At 39.4% G+C, this 13,383-nt stretch overlaps 1 protein-coding gene across 1 annotated transcript; it reads right to left on the bottom strand.

Annotated features, from left to right (window-relative positions):
- Nucleotides 1-4,799: 4,799 nt before the first annotated feature.
- On the bottom strand, nt 4,800-9,349 carry LOC145774345 (uncharacterized). Its single transcript, XM_082585572.1, has one exon. The coding sequence runs from the start codon at nt 9,273-9,275 to the stop codon at nt 5,991-5,993; it is 3,285 nt and encodes a 1,094-aa protein (XP_082441698.1). The 5' UTR covers nt 9,276-9,349; the 3' UTR covers nt 4,800-5,990.
- Between the last annotated feature and the right edge of the window lie 4,034 nt (nt 9,350-13,383).

Genomic DNA, 13,383 nt, shown 5'->3' with positions numbered 1-13,383 from the left:
TCAACTGTTAACATCGCCGCCATTTTCAAAATTCATGAAAAATTGCCAACAACCAACTGGCTAATCAAGTAACGAGAACTACTAAAACAAAGAGTAAGTTACCCTCACCTATCCCAGTATTTCCATTAAGACAACGATGAAACATCGTACGAAAAAATAACACATTTCTTATTTTTCTCAAAACTACTTTTACCTACCATTTTACATTTAACTGCTTCACAATTTTTCTGCTTGTAGAAAATCCCTAAAACTACATGTGCTGATGGACTTCACGTTTTTCCATATTTTCGTTATGAAACGGTTGACTAATCATGCACGACGTTGCGATAAAACCGGATGGATCAACCGTTACCCGGCTCAACTAACCAAACCTTCCCCTAGGCTACCGGATAGCCTATCTAGTACATTCAGTAACTACGAAAGATAAATGTAAAGTTTATATTGTATATCTTTCAAAGGCAACTCAAATTTCTCGGTCACATTATCAGAAAGGAAGATTTCGAAAATCTCTGTCTAAGCGGCCGCCTTCTCGGGAAACGTGCTCGTGGCAGACAAAGAACAACATTTATATCCAATTTCAATACATCAATCAGCCAACCAAGAACACTTTGGGACACTGCGCGACAAAGGGAACACTGGAAAAATTTACGAACTGAGCATCTAGTTCATCAAAGGCCGCATCGGCTATGATACTGTTGATGATTGTATATCTTAGATAGAACATACGAACATGTTAATGTTAGCAAAGTTCCAAGTGCTGAAGCAAAACAACCCCATCTGCCCCAACCAGGGCCTCTGAGAGAAATTTTCATTAAGGGTAGGCTACGAAGAGTCATTCCGGGCCCCCTTTGTCTTTGGCAAAACGCCTGATATTTACTTAGGCGTATTAGCCTACACACCATACAACATTTTACTGCAGAATTGGACATCTGTGCGTAATAATAGCATGAGGCTGCAACAAAACTATTATTTAGTGTTGTGCATATCATGTGATCTGTTCCTCGCCAATTTTTGTAGGCTATCCTGCATTGAATTTGTGTGTCAGTTGTTGATGGTGCTGTTAAGAGGTGTCGCTTGTACACTGTACAGCTTTAATGTAAAATTTCCAAATTCATTTATATATTTCTCTTAGATGTAGCCTATAATTATTCCTAACGAGGACACTATGTTGTGTCAAAAACGTTGGATTTAGTAGTTTTTTTTTTGTGAGTTTAATAAACAATATTAAATCCGCTAACGTTACTGAGTGCATGGCCACCTGGAGATCTTTAGGTGGCCATGCTGAGTGGTATAGCCTATGTAGCCTATCTGGTACAACAAGTCAAGCTCTCTATACCAAGGCTCAAACACAACATCTTGTTAAAACATAATCAAACTAAATTATCTGACCAATAACCTTTCTTCATTAACTTTTGCATTTACCACATGCCTAGAAGATGTGAACGAAGTCACTTTTTTTACTCCGGTTCCGCTCCTGCTCCGAAAGTATTTACTCCGGCTCTAACTCCGAAATTCATTTTGAAGTGAAGTAAGCGTGAACCTACTTTTTTCAAATAATTTTAAAAAAACACAAAAAAGCCCAAAAACACCTGGGCTTTTTTAAAAAATTCAAAGAAAATGAAGGGGTGTACCAGCAAACATCTATAGGATTGGCCCATGATACAAGAGAAGGATCCCCAGAGGATACACACTGGTATAAATGAATCAACAAGTGAATAAAAAAATAACAGTTAACCTCTCAAGTACATGTAGCTCCACACAGAGTGAAATTTACATGCCTTTTGACTCTTTTTTATTTCTTTAAAAGTATTATTGACCCAAAAAGAATGTCTAAAAAGACATTACGAAAAGTAACTACGGACAAAGGCCAGTGTTTCGATCTTCCGATCTCTTCAGCGTAGTAAAGTAAAAGTAGAAAGTTGTCTTGAAGGGTTGGTCGAGATGATGATTTGAAACTTGTGTGATTGTTGTGCGACAATGAGACTGGATTTAAGTTTTAAATTTGGACCTCAGCGAAACGTAGTTTTATAGCCTACTAGAAGGTGTGATTCTTTTGAGAGAATTTGTGCTAAGGAATGGCAGGAATTTGTTAAAAATAAAAACTAGAAAAGAAGACAAGAATTTGCAACTGAGCTAGGACAAAACAATCATCTGATTGTTTTGTCCTAGCTCAGTTGCAAATTCTTGTCTTCTTTTCTAGTTTTTATTTTTAACAAATTCCTGCCATTCCTTAGCACAAATTCTCTCAAAAGAATCACACCTTCTAGTAGGCTATAAAACTACGTTTCGCTGAGGTCCAAATTTAAAACTTAAATCCAGTCTCATTGTCGCACAACAATCACACAAGTTTCAAATCATCATCTCGACCAACCCTTCAAGACAACTTTCTACTTTTACTTTACTACGCTGAAGAGATCGGAAGATCGAAACACTGGCCTTTGTCCGTAGTTACTTTTCGTAATGTCTTTTTAGACATTCTTTTTGGGTCAATAATACTTTTAAAGAAATAAAAAAGAGTCAAAAGGCATGTAAATTTCACTCTGTGTGGAGCTACATGTACTTGAGAGGTTAACTGTTATTTTTTTATTCACTTTTTTAAAAAAGCCCGGGTTTTTCTAAACCCTGCTTTTACTGCCCTTTGCCCAGGGCCGGATTTAGACCATGAGAGGCCCTAGGCTATTCCATTTGTGAGGCCCCTCTCTATTTTTGAGCTCAGAATTTCTCTCTAAACAACATCACATGTCATTGCTTGATGTTAAAAATATGATTGCATTAAACTCTTCGTTCTTTTCATTTTCCACATTTATGGGTGCAAATTTTTAATTAAAAGAATAAAAATTTGGTTAAGGCAGTTTTGCTTTTAATTTCTTTGATCAAACAACCGTTACAATAATTGTGAAGTTTATTTACGAGGACATAAGAAATAGTTACAGCCATCAAATAGAGTAAGACTAGGCTACCATTTTTTTTTTCTAGCTTTCGTCCAGGGATGCTTTCGTCAAAGCAAAATCATACAAAAGTTCATCAAAATTTATCTGTTTAAGTTTGTCACTCTGAATGCACAGTGCGGACAACCTTTCTTGAGACATTGTCGATCTCAGTTTATTTTTGATGCTTTTGAGCCTTGAAAAAGATCTCTCTCCTGAGCAGTTAGTGACCATTAAGCTTAGAAACAGTCTTAATATTGCTCTCACATTAGGAAAGGCAGTGCTAATTTTTTCCTTGCACATAATTTCATAAAAGTGTCCATGATGAGACAAGGAAATAGATTGCTTTTCTGTACCGGTAAGCCCTTGGCTTTGTGTTTGTCTCACGTACAAATAAAAATGTGGAAGTTCATCAGTATGTTTCGGGTCAACATCTTCCGGATACAACGTGGTTGAAACCAGTTGTGTATAGAATTTCTACTCCGAAAAGCTTGATATATATACACAATAATACTTTAGGTAGGGTTTAAAATTGTCAAGTTTTCAAAAGAATTACAAACTTCGAAACCGAATTTCGAGGCCCCTGGACGTTGAGGCCCTAGGCTTCAGCCTACATAGCCTATTAATAAATCCGGCCCTGCCCCTTCCCCACCTGAACAGGAGAATAATCAACTTTCAGGCTATCATTTAATTTAGGTTGCTATCAACAGAACATTTTTGCACGTAAAGCGTTAGATAACCACTTTGGGCCCCTAATTTGCGCGCAATGCACTCAATTATTTTTTCCGGGCCCTTTTGCTACATTATGGGCGCCCCTGAACTAAAGAATAACAACTTTTATGCTTGAATTTACTCGTTTAGGATGGTTTTAAACCAACATTTTTGCGCGTAAAGTATAAAATCACAATTTCGGGCCCCCCCAACAATCACAGGCCTGGGCGCTCAAGGGTACTTCGTACCCTCCTCTCGTAGGCCCTGGCCCCAACGAATGTTGAAACGTTATTAGCTCATTATTGTACAATACAAAATCTTTTCGATATAACCAAGTTTGCCTGTTAAAATCTAAGAAACTAGGTCTCGGCGATGGGCATCGTAGACCACCCCTGGCACACAGGCATCAACAACTAAATTTGTATAATATGCTGGCTGAAAGATGCGTTTTCATTGTAGACGCCTTATACATTTGCGCATTCACTAGCAACCAAGCCTATCTCGTCTAGTTTAGTCTCCACTAACTTCGACTACAAGTGACTTCATATCACTAGGTGGCGTAGACGAGTTTGCCACTTCCAGGTAGCGTGAGAGAGAAGCGCTAGAGAGCGTGGGAAAAAGGTCGGTTTCTTTGCTGTGGGCCTCAATTGTGAGGAAGTGAGTTTTTCAATCCGTATCGGATGTCTTGGCAATGGATTCTAGCCAATGTTAATTCAAACGTGCAGTTGCACTTTAAGCCAAAGCGGGCAGAACTTGTGACTCTCATTTTGAAATGCTCTTGTTTTTTGAAAGATGTGTAACAATAAAATTTTCCTTAGAATGTGTTTTCTATAACGACGTTAAAATGACAGTGTAAACGAATAACATTCGTTTTCAAGGTCATTTTTGCGTCACTAGGGACTTGAAGAGTGTTACCTAGTGTCATTTTAGACAGCGAGTAGCGGTAGCGCGCTACTTTTGTAAATTGGTAGCGGGTAGCGCGCGCTATTTTTGTCCAAGTAGCGGTAGCGCGCTGCTTTAAAAGTAGCAGGTGCCCTATTGCCCACCTCTGGTGATACATTGTTTTCACAAGTAAACAAGTAAAAAAAGGCTTTAAACGAAAACTTACTTATTGCATCAAATAAGACATTAATTCTCACTTTCTATTGTATGACACAGAAATGCAGGAAAGAAATCCAAGTTTATCGGAATTGTAGACCAAAAGCATTTTGCTTTCACACCAACACACTACCAGCAGTTCTTTCAAGCGCTACGGCTTATGCGCAGTTACGAGAGTCCATTAATAAGTGGCTTATTGTATCACTTGGCCTCTTTTTCTTATAAACGTAACTTGCATAAATAAAAATATAACATTCAGTTCTTTGTTTTTTAAAGTTGATTTCAATTTTTGACTAACTGCTAAACAAGTTATTAAGTATTTACAAACAATTTGGTGCTTGCTGATAAAGCAGCTAGCGTGATTGTTTTCTACGTCACGCTTCATTGAACAGAGCTGCGGAAAAGGTCCATTATGCTAAATTGAGGATAACATTCTTTATTGGGCAACACTAATGGAAAATGGAAACCGGGCTGAGGCGAATATAATAACTTGAAGAAAAAAAGGAGTAGTTTAGCTTAGATTTTCTCACTCTGTGAGTTGCGATTATATCAATCCTTCAAAAAACATGATGCGAATTCAATTTCAGTTTAAAGTATGCATTTTGGCACTTTTCAAATTCTTGTAGCTTACATTTCGAACGCAGAACGAAACGGCTTGGATTTCGAAATGAAACGAAATGTTTTTGTTTCGAACAGCCCTATTTGGTAGCGGCAACTGTCAGATTGCTACTATGTACAATGTGGTTCACAGTGGCACTAGGAGAAACACGATGCCTTAGAGAGGTAAAGTTTGTTTTACAGTGTTTCAAAAATGCAAGTTACATTTTGTAAAAAAATACTAAACACATGAACTCCATGAAACTGTAAACTTTGAATAAATACAAACTTGAACAATAACACAAAACTATAGGCTGGCAAATAAAATATATTCACTATAACTTATTGACAACACTGAAGCTGAATTGGAAGAACAAAGTAGGAAATGAATAGTTGGTGTATGAAACAACTAATATGTATTCTAGAATCTAGATGATTAAACAATAAACATGAATAAAAAAATAACAGTGAGTGTTCTTTGGCAAATTGTATGAGTGGAAACAGCATTAAAGTAAATAATAAAAGGCAACAGTTTCATTGAACGTAAGCTTACTGACTTAGATATTTACGAAAGTGATAATAAAATGAATAAATAACAACTTTTTTAGCTATTGAAATATAGAATAGGATATGCTGAGAAATTTTGCTCAAACATTTCTACCAAATTCGACCATTTTGATAGGCAGGATGTGCCTCTCGATAAGCGGCTCTTTCCTCTGCAAGTTGTTGACTCTCTTCCATCACCGCACGATCGTTGTCTTCGGTTTGTTTACGTTGTTTCTCATGAGCAAGCTTCTCTTTCTCTGCCATTTCTGTGGCTTTTTGCGTATTTTCACCTGAAACAACCACAGGAAGTACGCTGATGCAGAACGGAGTTCCGTACATCTGCGCTTCGCCGTAAGCGTACCATTGCATGGCTTGTTCAACAGACTTTTCGTTTGCAAACAGAAACCATGCGCTTCCCGCAGGTTTCTGAAGAACAGGATCTTTAACCAAATAACTGTCACTGATGTCACAATCAGCTTCCATTTCTAATAATCCTTCAAGGCGCTGGAGGGTAGTAGATGCTGGAAGACGACTGATGTAGACACTTTTTCTTCGTTTTTCATCAATTTTTAACCAAGCTGGAGAACCAGCTCCGACCACTGAAGACCACTCTTCGTCAGTAAATACAACGGCATCAATGCTGGAAGCACCAGACGCCTCACCTTGATGGATCCTGTCAAGACCAGCACCAATAAGAAGGAAATCTGTGACTGTGGCTGATGTGTTGCAAACTTTAGTGAAATCAGTTTTGATGGCAAAGCTGTCTAACATTTTTGTTCGAGGTCCAGCAGAACCGCCAAGCTCTGACAGATTTACGCTGAACTTTGATGAAAGGAAGGGAATCGGTTGCTTCACATCTTCTGGCATCAGTAATGTTCCATCCATGCCAATAGAAGTAGCTAAAGTTTCAATAATACATTCCAACTCTTCTTCACCCACTGGGTTGCTCTGGTTACTAACATCAAGAGATACAAGACCTCTATCGTCAGGGTGCGCAGCAACAGATTGGACCAAGGCTTCAATACCAACACGAGTTAGTTTATTACAAGAAAAGTTAAGATGCTTCAAATTTGACTTACAAGATGGTGACAGGATGCACTTTGCGGCATCACAAGCTGCAGCATCTTCAATTACATTATTGCTCAAATCCAAAATTTCTAAACAGTGATTTGAATTTGATAATAAAGCAGCAAAAACGTTTTGAATAATAACTGCAGACAATCTGTTTACACTGAGATCCAAGTGCAAAAGAGTCACTAGGGGAGGCCCATGCCTATACAGAGCAGTTACCAAGCAACTCAAATCTGCATCAGTGAGAGCACAACCTCGAAGAGTAATTTTTGTAAAATGATGGTGAGTGTTGTTTGTAAATATCACATCCAACATGTTAGTTCCACTCATTTTAATTCCATCCAACATTACCTCACACAAAACTTGAGGACAACCAAACAACTCAGAAAATGAGTCTGCAGAAATTCGAGCTTTAATTATAGAAATCGATGCCAAAGCAGGAAAAGAACGTCCGAAAAATGTTGGCAAAAAATCTAAGCTTAGTCCAGCTAGTTGCAATGAATACAACTGACTTTGTCCACTATCCGTTAAAAGTTGGTCTAAGCTATAAAACCCAGCCTCTGTGAGGTTGTGATTGTTTGAAATATCAAGTGAAAGTACATTACAAAACTTTCCAGAAACTAAAGCACTTAATTTTGTAAAAAAATCATCTTCTAAGCTGCAATTGTTCAAATCCAAGTACAACAATGACATGGTTGGAGGATTAACAACTTCAAACCATGTTTCTTCCGAAATCAATTTCTGCTCTACTTTCATTCCACTGAAATCAAGTCGAATGATATATTTGCTAGCTAACAATATCTCAGCAAGTTCGACAAGATTTTGAACTTTATTGTAAGATCCTCCAACAACAAGTTCTCTGAGTAAAACATTTGTTTTTAAGCTTGAGAGGATAGATTTCCAACCGGGTGAACTCATACCGGTGTTTTCAACATTTAAGTACTTTAACTTGCAGTTTTCATGCTCTAAAACTGAAGACATATCAGTAGCAAATTGGAACAAGTCATTGATGTGATTGTTTGAAATATCCAAGTGCTTCAAACATGAAAATCCTTTTACGCAAGCATTTTTAAGGCCTTCAAACAAACCATGCAAATTGGATGCTCCACAGCCGCAAATGTTCAAGTGAACGAGTGTGCAATTGACGTTCAGAGATTCTGACAAACTTCGTGACAATGATTCTTTGCCAAGTTGGTTTCCTGACAAAATTAACTTTAGTAAGCTTTTTGAGGTGGCTAAAAGTTTCCCCACCATTCCAGCACACTCTGCATCTGACATGTTATCTGATATATCTAGTTCATGGACACAATCATGCCTGATAAGTGACATCATGATGGCTCGGAATGCAACAGGGCCAGCATTGTTCTTACTTAAGTTTAATATCTTCAAACACTTCATATTTGAAACTAAAGTTAACAAAACTTCTCTAAACTTTGAAGAAAAACAAGTTGTTCTTTGCAAATGGATGGCTGTTGCATTTGCTGCAAAGTGATATAATGAACTGTAATCAGTGGCTGAGCACACTACCTTCATCATGGCAAGAAACCTTCTGTTGTCATTTTTTTCATTTCTTTCTTTCGACAGTGCCACATCTGGAGGTTGTGGAGAAGTAGGTGTTGATATATTCGATACAATACCAGCACTTGGCAATAAACTTGTAGATTTAACATTTGCAATATCTTGTGAGTCCTCTTCAAGCTGACTGCTAGTGTGCATATCTTCATTGGACTGAACAGCGTTGTAGTTTGACATAGTATGATCAACATCTTTTGACAAAGGGGGTTGATGGTGATGATGATGCTCATGCTGTAATGAACCAGCGAAATCCGGGATAGCTGTAAGAGATTCTTGAGTTTCTAACTCCTCGCCTGTTAAGTTACCAGCACTCTCCTCCAGAGGCTCATTGGAAGACGCCACTGCATGAGATTTTACATAATTTGGTTGTGTGGTTTGTGGAGCTAAGCACTGACCACTAATAGTAGAGTCACTCTTTTCTTCTTGCTCACTTAAATTATTTTCTGGAATTTCTACAGTTTCACTAACAGTTTTTGTCATTCTTGGATCATGCAGTATTGATGTGCTTAGCCGTTTTATTTTGGATGCCATTGCTTTAGAAGAGCTACAATCTTCCCGTCCTAAGCCAGGTTCAAGAACAGTCTTTGACATTTGCAGATGCAAAGGCTCTTCATAATCAGGCAAAGCAGGTGGGTTTGATTCATTTGAATAAATTTCTTTCGATGGTGCATCACGATTTTTAGTATCTCCAGCAGAAGATGGCTTTTGTTTTTGAATAAAATCTACCTGTTTGCTTGGACAACAACCCATGAAGAATAGTTTCACTATCAGCACAACTATTTATCATTTGGTGGATTAAAAGAAAGGTTACTTACAGTATATTCTTGAAACTGCAAGACATTATTTAAAATAAAAAGTAAAGTAAAACAACTAATATAAGTATAATATATAATTATAAAAGTCATATACTTAGTTATTGAGCTTTATGCAGCGGTTCCTAACCTGTGGGTCGCGACCCTAACTGGGGTCGCCTGACAATTTGCCTGGGGTCACCTGAGGCCTTCTGAAGAGTTTAGAATTTCATTAGTTTAGAAACTTAGAAAGTTAACTCTTAACAATGGGCAGCTCACCACAGAGTGCATCGCGATTTTACCCTTGCTAGAAGGATCTGCTACTATTCGGTGAGTCCGATTCGGTGTGCCCGATTCGGTGAGTCCGATTCGGTGAGTTCCTAACCTCTAACCCCAAACCCCTAACCCTAAAACGGCAATGATAATTAGGCTACGGTACCCGATAATTTTAAAAAAAAATCCCCCGTTAAGGGATCAGACTCACCGAATCGGACTCACCGAAACGGGCCATTCCGTTGCTAGAAGCCCTTTCACCATCAGAGTTGAAGATGTTCCTGAGAATGCAGAAGAGGAGTTCATTAAACTCATTACCAGCGATGCAGCAAAAACTGATTTTTCTTCAATGTCAGTTACCAAATTTTGGATCAAAAGTTTGCTGTCATATCCCGTTCTGTCTGAGATCGCATTGCGCCTGATTCTTCCTTTTCCAACAACATACCTTTGTGAAACAGGCTTTTCAAGCTTGTTGGTTATTGTAATGAAATTGCGTTCTTCTGATTCGTGTGTGTGACGTCATGATTGATTTGTTTAGGACGCTGGCATTCTTTCTTTATTGGTACACCCGGTGTTTTGCGTTTTCAACTTGCTGCAGTCTTGAGTTTGTTAGCTGGTGTTAGGTCCTTATGTTGAGTACAGAGTAGGGTGGCTCTTAAAATTGAGTTTTTGAATTTTGCATGGGACACCCTTTCAAATGGTGAGGTTGTCAGAAAAAATAACTCTTGCAAATTTTTTTTAAATTTGAAGTTGATTTAGAGGTGGCCCTCCCCCCCTAAAGTTCTGTGCCCTCTCTCGAAATACCAAATCTGCGTATCTCGAAAACCACTTGAGCTAGAGATACGGTTTTTGTGTTAAAAGATGCAGAAAACATGGTTTTCTATCTGCTTTCTGAACATTGAATGCATCTATCTTGAGTAGAAAAGCAGTTATTTAGAAAAAACGCATTTGACCAAATCTTGATTTTACAACCTTTTTTGTGACCACGAAACCGTCTACAAAATTTCGTTTTTTTTTCTTAATTTTTGCACCTTAGAGGGAACACTGGTAACGATATTCATTTCAAAATGTAATTCTGGTCAGTAATGCAAGAAGCGATATTATCGACAATATTTTACATATTGCCTTGCGTATCGTGACAGGATGTCTGCGACCTACACATTGTACACAATCGGACAATTTCCCTGTCCTTGCAGGCAACCAACCAGCTGAGTTTTGTCGCGAAGAAGCCATCCTGTCTCTTTCTCGGCATTACGAACCCCAACCACTTGCTCCACTCAAGTCTCTACAAGTCTGTGAGCGAGCAATCGAGCATCCTCGCCAACTGAAATCGAGACACCCATTTGTATGTGACGCACAACTCCTGATGAAAACCGCTGAAAACCAATCCATCAGCGCGGCTACCTGGGAGGACAACAAATAGAGCTCAGAGAGGAAGAAGAACTCCTCAAGGCTCTAAAGTTTTATCTCCGACACCAGCCCCCATCCAACCAGAATGCATAATTTGCCAAGGAAGGCCTGGGTGTGGCACAACCGCCTGCGTGCTGGGCTACTGGAGTCAGACTATTCCGCTCAAACATGCACAAATTGGGGATGGCTCCATCCGCAATCTGTGAGTGTGGCATAGAGGAACAAACCACAGACCACACCATCTGTAACTGCGCCAAATGGTGTGCATGGTCTGCTTGAACTGGATGACGAATCAATGCAATTGCTACTCGACACCTGCTCAAGCATCTAAACCACATCGGCACTGCCCAAGGGTGGTAAAAGATAGAGCCCCTTGACCCCTGGAGTAACAAAGAAGGTTTAAACAAAGAAGAATCGACAATATTGTTCTTGTTGGAATTTGGATTCAACAGTTTCCTGTGTTCAGTAACAACTTGCAAAAGAAACTGAAGTTGGTACTCATCTTCAGTTGAGAGTTTGTTAAAATCCGGGATTAGACTGAGAGCAACTCCTCTCTCTGCTCTGTCATTGACTACTGAAAGTCCCTTTGCCATGTGTAAAGCTTGAATAAATGCACCATCTTCAGTCCAATGAGCAGGATCCTTTGAAAGTCTAATTATTGCTTCATCTTCACCCAACAGCTGAAGCCATTTTGAATTAGAGGTGCAATACTGTTCTAGACCCTTATTGCTAAGAAACGCATCTACTTTGATGCTTCGTCTCCTTGGTGGACGTTCTGCTGTTTCATTTAACATGGTTGCCACCATTAACTTGTTACTTTCCACAGACAATCGAGAGTCAAACAAGGCTAGTTCAACCATTTCTTCAGACAGATACCATAAATGCAGACCAAGCTTTTGCATAAATCGCCTTCGCCTTCCAACAAGTGCAATGCATAGCACCTGAAGCTTGAAAGCAGATTCCACACTCAGGAGTTTCTTCAAGGAATATGACAAAAAACGGGCATTTTAGCTATTCATGAATGCATAAAAGTTTAGGAATACTTATTTCGTTTATTACTTTACCAGTTTTACAGGTTAGTTTATGAACTTTGTTTATTGAATAGCTTGGGCCACAATACTTGTTTAGCACTGTTTTGTGCTAGAATACCGAAAACAGGTTTTTTCTAAATAACTGCTTTTCTAATCAAGATAGACGCAATCACTGTTCAGAAAGCAGATAGGAAATCATGCTTTCTGCATCTTTTGACACAAAAACCGTATCTTTAGCTCAAACAGTTTTTGAGATATGCAGATTTGGTATTTGGGAGGGCGCAAAACTTTAGGGGGGGAGGGCCACCTCTAAATCAATTTCAAAGTCAAAAATTTTTTTGCAGGAGTTATTTTTTCTGACAACCTCACCTTTTCAAAGGGTGTCCCACACAAAATTCAAATTTTTTTCATTTTTTGCCAAATAAGAGCCACCCTAGTACAGAGTAATCATGTTCTTTTCTGTTTACGTATGTATTTATGTTCTGTATTTAGATATCCTACTTTTAAGTTCTTCTTCTTCTTGCGTTTGAGGCCGCCACAGATCACGTTGTTACATCCAGGCGCAGCAGCCAATGGATTGTGTATTCATCGAGCGTTGTTAGGTCCACATGTCTATCTTGTGGTCGGTATACAGGACATTGATAGATAATGTGGTGTGCAGTTTGAAAATCTGAGCCACACGCACAAAATGGTGAATCGGCGAGGCCCACTGGAACATGTTGCTGCTAAAACGGCCCACACCAGTCCGCAGGCGATTGAGCTTCACCCATTCCTTCCGGGGTAGTTCTGCTCCTGGTGGGGTGTTGTTATTGGGAAAGACTGTGAATTGGGTTGGTCTCGCAACTTCTCTCCATTCACGGTTCCAAACTTCGGAAATGTGGAAGTTCGATTTGCACATAGCTGCAGCATGTCGAGAGAACGGGCGTCGAGATTTCAAGCGCTGGGGCTTTTGGGAGTGCGAGTTTAGAACAATCTGGTTGAGGAGGTGGTCATCCCTTGACATAGGTCATCCCTTGACTGGTCATCTCTGGCATCAACCAGAACTCCCTAAGAAGATCAGGAAAGCACCCTTGCCCGGTATGCCTAAGTGGAACCGGTAGCAACTCTATCTTCTGCACCAATTGCTCCCACTGGGTCCACAAAAAGTGTAGTGGAATTAAAGGGTCACTCAGACCGGACCCACACTACTCATGCCCACGCTGTCAGGGCACAGCAAGACCAATAGATGGCAGGCCGGTAAGCGAGGTTGAGATTGAAGGTGGCACACTTGACGTGGTAGCTGACTTTTGCTACCTTGGTGATACCATGTCTTCTGGAGGGGGGTGTGAGCATGCGGCTATAACTCGGTGCAAG

The sequence above is a fragment of the Aplidium turbinatum genome, chromosome 7 (genome assembly GCF_918807975.1).
Source record: "Aplidium turbinatum chromosome 7, kaAplTurb1.1, whole genome shotgun sequence".
NCBI lineage: Eukaryota > Metazoa > Chordata > Ascidiacea > Aplousobranchia > Polyclinidae > Aplidium > Aplidium turbinatum.
Note: the sequence above shows the minus strand (reverse complement) of the source record. Positions and strands in the feature narration are given on the sequence as shown.